This window comes from Limulus polyphemus, unplaced genomic scaffold (genome assembly GCF_000517525.1).
Source record: "Limulus polyphemus unplaced genomic scaffold, Limulus_polyphemus-2.1.2 Scaffold1389, whole genome shotgun sequence".
NCBI classification, from domain to species: Eukaryota; Metazoa; Arthropoda; class Merostomata; order Xiphosura; family Limulidae; genus Limulus; species Limulus polyphemus.
This window is the reverse complement of record NW_013666999.1, coordinates 58,852-68,022: the sequence shown is the minus strand read 5'-3', so window position 1 is coordinate 68,022 and position 9,171 is coordinate 58,852. Positions and strand designations below refer to the sequence as shown.

The 9,171-nt window shown below is 35.8% G+C and overlaps 1 protein-coding gene across 1 annotated transcript in view; it reads right to left on the bottom strand.

The window, feature by feature from the left end:
- LOC106463377 overlaps window positions 1–9,171 on the bottom strand; it is a 69,978-nt gene that overhangs the window by 29,116 nt on the left and 31,691 nt on the right. The window contains exon 3 of the mRNA XM_022390849.1: window positions 4,183–4,326. Coding sequence (XP_022246557.1) covers window positions 4,183–4,326 — 144 coding nt within the window. The remainder of the gene's footprint in view (window positions 1–4,182; window positions 4,327–9,171) is intronic.

Below are 9,171 nucleotides of genomic sequence, written 5' to 3'. Positions count from 1 at the left end.
GGTTAGCCCATATTTACAGTATTGTGTTCAGTTTTGGTCTTCTTACCTTAGAAAGGACATTGAACTATTTGAAAGGGTTCAGATGAGAGCTACCAAGGATGATACCTAGTATGGAAAAGTCGTTATAGGAGGACTGGTTAAGAGGTTATACTTTTACTGTATAGGTCATTGGTTAGCCCATATTTACAGTATTGTGTTCAGTTTTGGTCTTCTTACCTTAGAAAGGACATTGAACTATTTGAAAGGGTTCAGATGAGAGCTACCAAGGATGATACCTAGTATGGAAAAGTCGTTATAGGAGGACTGGTTTTCTTAACCAGTCCTCCTATAACGACTTTTCCATACTAGGTATCATCCTTGGTAGCTCTCATCTGAACCCTTTCAAATAGTTCAATGTCCTTTCTAAGGTAAGAAGACCAAAACTGCAAATATGGGCTAACCAATGACCTATACAGTAAAAGTATAACCTCTTTTTTAGAAATCGTTTTCTATTGAGAAAAGAAGAGTTAGAGGGGATCAGATTGAGGTGTATAAGTTTGTTAAGGGAATTGACAGTGTTAATGCATTATCTTTTTTTTGTACTTAATGGTGGGACTAAGGGACACACTGTAAATTTTGGTAGGGGTAGGAGTCATCTTAAGAATGTAGTTTGCCTTTGGAGAGAGTTAGTTTTAGATGTGGTGGAAGCAGTTTGGTTTGGTTTGTTTTGAATTTCGCGAAAAGCTACACGAGGTATGCCTTTGCGTGCCGTCCCTAATTTAGCAGTAAAAAACTAGAGTGAAGGCAGCTAGTCATCACCACCCACCGTCAACTCTTGGGCTATTATTTTACCAACGAATAGTGTGATTGACCTCACATTATAGCACTCCACAGCTGAAAGGGCGAGCATATTTGGTGGGACAGGGATTCGAACTCGCGACCTGCAGATTGCAGTCGAACATCATAACTACCTGGCAATACCAGGCCTGGTTGAATCAGTAAATTTAAAGTAGTTTATGGGAAGGCTTGATAAATATCTAAATAATTTGTTATATAGTTATCTGCTGTGTCCACCATGAGGAATCGAACCTCGGATTTTAATATTGTAAATCCCTAAATTTATCGCCGACTCATTGAGAAAAGTGCTTTGATACTGCAACTTTCGTTCCTTACTGGGTGATTTGTCTTTGGGTCGTATTTATTGAAAACATTTTTTTCTCAAATGAGAACTATCTTAAAAAAAAGAAGCCAAAATTTAGTTTAAAATAATAAAAAGAACCCCGTGAATCGGGGGCGTTATGAACTGATGAGAGCTGCAAGCAATTGTTTAGTCTATCCATTGTGTCGCTACTGTATACACACGTTATTCACCAGTACAAGATAAATACAAAATTGGGAATTTAAAAACCTGCAAATAAGGATCGTAAAAAAAAGGAAACAAGGCTGGAGATACTGTAGACATTATTCATACAAACTATAAACCTTTATTTTGGCCCCATACTATAACCTAGAATTACATTTGATGTAGTCAAAAATAGGGATTTGTAGTTTGAGTAAATGATGTGTACAGCCTTTTGAAATAAAACATATACGTCTAAAACATCGCTTTAAATAAACTTACGTGTCTTTTAAAGTCATTATTCTAGGAATATGTGTAACAAAGTTTAATATTATGTGTATTGATTTTTTTTACTCCTTCACTTCATACGTAATATAGGGGTTGGCTCTCTAAAGACACCGATTGTATAGTGTACAAAGCATTTTTTGAGTATCTACATGTTACAGTCATCTAATGTTCATCTATTATTGGCTGGAAATTCCTGTTTCACTCTGTACTTACGTTTTTTAAAGGAACACAAGATATAGATATGTAAGAAAGCTAACTTCAAGGGGTAATGTTACACTACTTACACTAGAATTATGATGTTTTTTTAGTTTATGTAAAATATAGAAGAAACAAATAGACTTTTCAATATCCCTACAACCTTCACAGTAACTTATGTAGTATTCTACAAAAGGCTTGGGTGCAATATACCAAGCCGTTTTAGTTGTAAGCTAGCAAGAGAATAATAATATGAAGAAGAATTAAAAACGGGCCGTTTTGAGCGGAATTTCTTTTCCTTGTAAGCCTAACATGCGTGATTTTTGTGCATTTTTAAATGTGTACAGCCTTATCAGCCAATAGTAAAGGTTTAAAGTGTTGTTTGAACTGAATCTTTACTGTTTAAAGTGCTTTTTGCCCGAACGTTCGATTAGGGTTTTGTGCAATTCCTTGCGATCCCTATTATGAACCACTATCGTGACTCATGATACAGTAATTGTTTCGTACAGCTTCACTTAACTTCACTTTCATTACTAAATATCTCTCTCGTGAGTAATCTGGCCAAATAAAATATGCATTCTAATGCACATTCATGTATTTATTGATTCCTCATTGCTTTGAAAACCAAGACTTAGTAATGAAAATTCTCTGCTCACAATGAAATAAAAATGAATATTTTCCATATTTAGTTCACGTCCGTTGAAATGCATTTACTTAGAAACAAGATAGAGCTTTTTTTTAGGATTATCTAGTTATTTCTTGTTTAATAATTCCATTTTGTGTACACTAACAGGAAAAACGTTAAAACTGTGATAAAATCGCAGAGAATAGTTAATGACAGTCCTGTTTTTTCTATAAACAAAAGCTTCCAGTGACTCAGCAGTAAGGTGTGTAACGCTAAAAACCGAGAACAGATATCTCATTGTGTAAAGTTTGTCATGTAAACAAATATAACAAAAAAATATTTATATAAGCTGAGCATTAATGATTTATTAGCAAAGAAATATTTGTTTTCCTTCTACAGTTCAACACTTCAATGTTAGAGAAATGCATCGAATAGAAGCGTTATATTTAAAAGTTTCTTAGTGATAATGATTATTTACTAACAGGAAAATACTTCTTAGGTCCAGCCTAGTGTTAGGTGCACCGAATAACCTGATACTGAGAGACTGTATTTGCTTCAATAGTTTCTAAAGTTCAGCCTAGTGTTAGATGCTTCGAATAATTTTAACACTGAGAGACTGTATTTGCTTCAATAGTTTCTAAAGCCCAGCCTAGTGTTAGGTGCACCGAATAATTTTAACACTGAGAGACTGTATTTGCTTCAATAGTTTCTAAACCCCAGCCTAGTGTTAGGTGCACCGAATAATTTTAACACTGAGAGACTGTATTTGCTTCAATAGTTTCTAAAGCCCAGCCTAGTGCTAGGTGCTTCGAATAATTTTAACACTGAGAGACTGTATTTGCTTCAATAGTTTCTAAAGTTCAGCCTAGTGTTAGATGCTTCGAATAATTTTAACACTGAGAGACTGTATTTGCTTCAATAATTTCTAAAGTTCAGCCTAGTGTTAGGTGCATCGAATAATTTTAACACTGAGAGACTGTAGCTGCTTCAGTAAACGGTTTGTATGGTATGTTTATAACTGCTGTTTATCAGGAAATGTGTCAGATAAACAGCAACAAGGAGATATATTTGGCAGCTATAATATGAGGAGAGAGTAATAATGGAAATAAATGAAACCTGTGTTGTGTGTTGCTAGCTTTCCTACTTCATTCGGACGTTTACATACAGTTTTATTTGTTTGTTTGTAATTATGCACAAAGCTACACAATGGGCTATCTGTGCTCTGCCCACCACGGGTATCGAAACCCAGTTTATAGCGTTGTAAGTCCGCAGACACACCGCTGTGCCACTGGGGGCACATACAGTTATAATTATGATTTCTAAGTTCGTGAGAAACGCTTTCTTTGGAAAAATTGTAATTAATAACCCAAAGCCTGTCTGTCATAAACAGTTCCTACAGTTTGCAAATGTCCAATCAACTAAAATTGAAAATAATATGCAAAATGACGAAGCAGTATTATGGGTGAGATAATAATATTTTAAATGTGACAAGTAAACTATTTTTTCCTAAAAAGGAAGCCATTCTTTATGAAGATTTGTAATAACGTAACAAGAATAAGAATTATAAGCTTCACGCTTGTCATATTTAGATTATTTTTTATCTGCACTCTGTTTATCGCGGGGAATCGAACCCTGAATTTTAGCGTTGTAAACTAAACTGCTAGCCTATCGAGGTGCGTATATGTGGGGGAGTACTTAAGCTTTATTGGACTTAATCTAAACTTCTCATTAGAAATCTATAACACGAAAAACTTACCAAGGCACTGAGCTCCAACATCTCCAGAAATATTTTGTTTCTTCCAAGTTTGCAAGCTAGCGTTAACGGAGTAAGACCAGATTTGTTGAGGATATTATCTCTGGCTGGCTTAGTCGGATGTCTTAGGGCGTACCTGTACATATTCTGTAATATAAGTAAAATCAAATAAAACTATAGATATTATATTTTCTGACTGACTGCTACCATCGAGACCTAATGATCAGTAATAATAATATCAAGCATATATCTTGGCTAAAAATAAATAAATTTAGTATGAGATCAAGATTATGTAACAACCCTTTCCCACGAAAAGCATTCATATATTCAAATATTAAAGATGTATTCAGATAGGGCATTGGTGATTTCCAAGTCGGGGATATCCCTCGTACTTATAGCATTGGAAAACAAAGGAATGTGGAACAACTTGGAGCGCAGGACCATCCAGAAAGAGACCTGCAACAAGTCTTATTTCAGCCGTGCTAAGCAAAGCGCGGAGTTTTGAAACAAGTGAGACACAAAGGTCATTGTCAAAAGCTGTACACTTATTTCAGGCAACATTAAGCAACATAAGCTAAAAAGATCTCCATCTCGAAAAGTCACTTGTATACAATTTGCTTTTACAGCATATCAGCATAGCAGGTGAAGAATGATATGTGTATTTATGCTATTCTATATGAAGGTATACTGATCAAGTCGCCCGAAGCAGCATCTATGGATTTCTTCGCGATTGAACTGTTGAAGTGCCCTAACCACCTGGCCCCTCTGTAACAAACACACCGCCAACTAAGAGTAGTATTCCATTCAAGGTTTCTTTCCTTGTCAATAAGAATTAACTCAAAGGTTTAAAAAAAAACGTTAAGCAAAAATTTTCTTAGAAATCAGTTCGATGTTGATGCGCACAATGTGCAATTTCAATAATATATATGTATTTAATGTGCTGTATTAATTAGTTTCTTTCTTATCTGCTCCCCAGTGGCACAGCGGTTTATCTGTGGACTTACAACGCTAGAAACCGGGTTTCGATACCCATGGTGGGCAGAGCACAGATAATTCATTGCGTAGCTTTGTGCTTAATTACAAACAAACAAAGCTATGCCGTTTCATCTATGATAGTTGAATGTTTTCTTTATTGATATGGTGAAGAGAACTTTGATTTCATGACTTTTTTATATTAAGAAGTAAAGTTTCGCTGCCTCGTGTTTTAGAAGCTATTTACTATGTAACTATATATATTCTACACTAGTTCACATTCTGAAGAAAATTTATATCCAAACATATCACGAATAGATATGATTAATGTTGCAGAATTTATTCTTTAGACAAACTTTAACTATAGATATTACATTTTTATGTTTTCTCTAATATTTGAAAATCTCCCGTTTCTCAAGCTGAGAAATCTTGGCTGAATTTCTGTTTAAAAAGGTTAGAGTTGATTTGGAAAGTCTGAAGAAGCCCCCAACTGCTAATCTAGGAGTTGATTCTACTTTTTCACCTCTACAATCCTTCTACTTAATCTGAAGTGGAACTTAGAGGGAAGATGTTTCCTCCTCAGTTGGAGAGAAGGAATTACTAGTGATTGTAGAAATGTCACCACTGAATCTACCATTAATAATAGACACACATGCAGAAGAATAGTTCTTGGTAGAGTCATAGAGAAGGAATTACTAGTGATTGTAGAAATGTCACCACTGAATCTGCCATTAATAATAGACACGTGCAGAAGAATAGTTCTTGGTAGAGTCATAGAGAAGAAATTACTAGTGATTGTAGAAATTTCACCACTGAATCTGCCATTAATAATAGACACGTGCAGAAGAATAGTTCTTGGTAGAGTCATAGAGAAGAAATTACTAGTTATTGTAGAAATGTCACCACTGAATCTGCCATTAATAATAGACACGTGCAGAAGAATAGTTCTTGGTAGAGTCATAGAGAAGAAATTACTAGTGATTGTAGACATGTCACTACTGAATCTGCCATTAATAATAGACACGTGCAGAAGAATAGTCTTTGGTAGAGTCATATAGCTATGATGAGAAGTAATAGTAGACCCATCTGCTATCAAAACTATGCTAGCTAACATAATTCAGTTTACCTTGAACAACAAATCTGTTGGGCACGAGCCAGTGAGAATGCCAAAGTTCCCTCATGCCAGTGTGACAGAGAGGGTGTGAAGTAATAGTAGACCCATCTGCCATCAAAACTATGTTAGCTAACATAATTCAATTCACCATGAACAACAAATCTGTTGGACACGAGCCAGTGGGAATGCCAAAGTTCCCTCATGCCAGTGTTACAAATAGGGTGAAAAGTAATAATATACCCATCTGCCATCAAAACTATGTTAGCTAACATAATTCAATTCACCATGAACAACAAATCTGTTGGACACGAGCCAGTGGGAATGCTAAAGTTCCCTCATGCCAGTGTTCCAAAGAGGGCAGGCATATTCAGGGACAATGATTTGCTGGTGAAACTACTGTTAGTCCAAATAGTCCATTAGACTCTATCCTGGAACATGTTTCTGAAGGAAGATGATAGGTATAGAGATTGGAAAGTGAAAGTAAAGTGTCAATGGGGTCAAGCATCAAATCAACATGAATCTGTCGAGACCTTCTACAGATCAGATACCTTGTCCATACCGTGGATGTCTCTAAGAAAACGGCCACTGTTGCTCTGGAGAGACACATGCTTGGGTAAGTGGTACCTCTCGTTATATTTCTTTTTTCCTGCTTCATTTTTTATTTGCGTTTAAAATCTATAACATATTAGTGAAATTGCTAATTTTTGTTGAGGTAAAATATAATTTAAAGCTCACATGTTTGATACATAGACTGTTACAGTTATTCTTTTATGGAGTCCTATTGTAGCTACAAATATGGGGTTTTCTTTCTTTAAAAGTGCCCCCCCCCAGTGGCACAGCGGAATGTCTGCGGACTTATAACGCTAGAAACGGGGTTTCGATACTCGTGGTGGGCAGATCACAGATAGCCCATTGTGTAGCTTTGTGCTCAATAATAATAATAAACAACAACAACATTTTAACACTCAATTAATCAAGTTCTCTTATATTATCCGTTTAAGTAACATCCTTGCCGATTTGTGATCCACTGCGTTACATTATTTTCATGTTGCTGTGAAATCGGACTTTGTCTCATTACTAGCACAAACCTAACAGAGAATTTCACATAAAAAGATTGGTTTGTTTTGAATTTTGCGCAAAGCTACACGAGGGCTATCTTCGCTATCCGTCCCTAGAGGGAAGGCAGCTAGTCATCACCACCCACCGCCAACTCTTGGGCTACTCTTTTACCAACGACTAGTGGGATTGACCGTCTCATTATAACGCCCCCACGGCTGAAAGGGCGAGCACGTTTCGTGGGACGGGGATTCGAACCCACGACCCTCAGATCGCGAGTCAAGCCCCCTAACCACCTGGCCATGTTGGGCCACACATAAAAGATTCTTTACATTCTCGCTGTTTAGAGTGATACCTGATAAATTAGTTTATTTATCAAGTTGAAACACTACACACGATTCTACATTTGTAGTTGATGATTACTGATAGCTATTTATCTCTTCCAATTGCTACGATGTTCACAATTGAAGTATAAAGAGCTGTCATGATAGCAACTTCTCATTATACCTGCTATGTGATTAACTGCAAAGTGACACTGGTAGCAAAGGACGAGGTGTAACAATAGTACTTTTCAGCTTAATTACCTGTAGATAGGTCAGTTTTTGCTTACTATGATGTTACGTCATGAGGTTAATTTTAGACTTTTAGTCCAATTATAATAATTCCTCTAAATTTAAACTTAGAGACCTAAAAATTAGCAGATTGTCCTTCGTACTTAAAAATAAATAAATCATATCTATTTGCAAATAAATGACAGTATTTCGTTGTTTGTAAATCTATGTCTTCTCAAAGTATTTATCTCGAAATAAACTCATTTACTTGGTCTTCCTTAAACTTAGGATTATCACAGTTTATTGATGGCGAATCTAACAGTAACAAAATCCCACACTAAGTAATTTTTTTAGTTAACTAAAGAAATTATCCAGTTTTCAAAAGTAAAAAAAGACTTCTTCATTTCTTATAGTTCCTCATATGGCCTCAAAATGTAACAAACACTTTTAGGGTGTTGTGTTTTGTAACACAAACCAACACAGCCGACTATCTGCGCTCTCTCCACGAGGAATGGAACTCCGGATTTTAGCGTTGTAAGTAATATAATTTGCCGCTGACCCACCAGGAGCCAAAGAAGGGTTTTTTATGATAATGATTTTTAAGTAATATATGTAATTTCGCGAAATATTTAGTATAAAACCTTTTAGCTTCTTTTATTTACACATATAATAAGATATATATATTTATAACTTGAAATATATTACATGTTTTCGATTATAAGATGCTTTACAAGTTACTTTGAAATATATGCAATATTGCTATGAAGATTTAACACGTTACCACCCACGATTATTTTTTCAGAGACACATAAACTTTGAATATGCCCCTTTAAAAACTATTTTTTCATAAAATACATATATAGTCCATTGTCCACGCACATCCAACATACGAGCAATACCTCCTCCAAACTCGCTACACATACTACAGCCCCTTTCCAAACACAACATCTATATAATGTCCCATTTTAAATTCAACACATATATACAGTCCATCTTCAGCACATACAGCCCCCCAGTGGTACAGTGGCATGTCTGCGGACTTACAACGCTAGAAACCTGGTTGCGATACCCATGATGAGCAAAGCACAGATATCCCTTTGTGTAGCTTTGTGCTTTACTTCAAACAAACAAAACAATCAGCACATACATGGTCCATATTTAGCACATACAGTATATATATACAAACCCTGTTCAACACGCCACTTGTGTACAAGTTAATCTTTCACGCCACACCACTTGTGTACAAGTTAATCTTTCACGCCACACCACTTGTGTACAAGTTAATCTTTCACACCACAC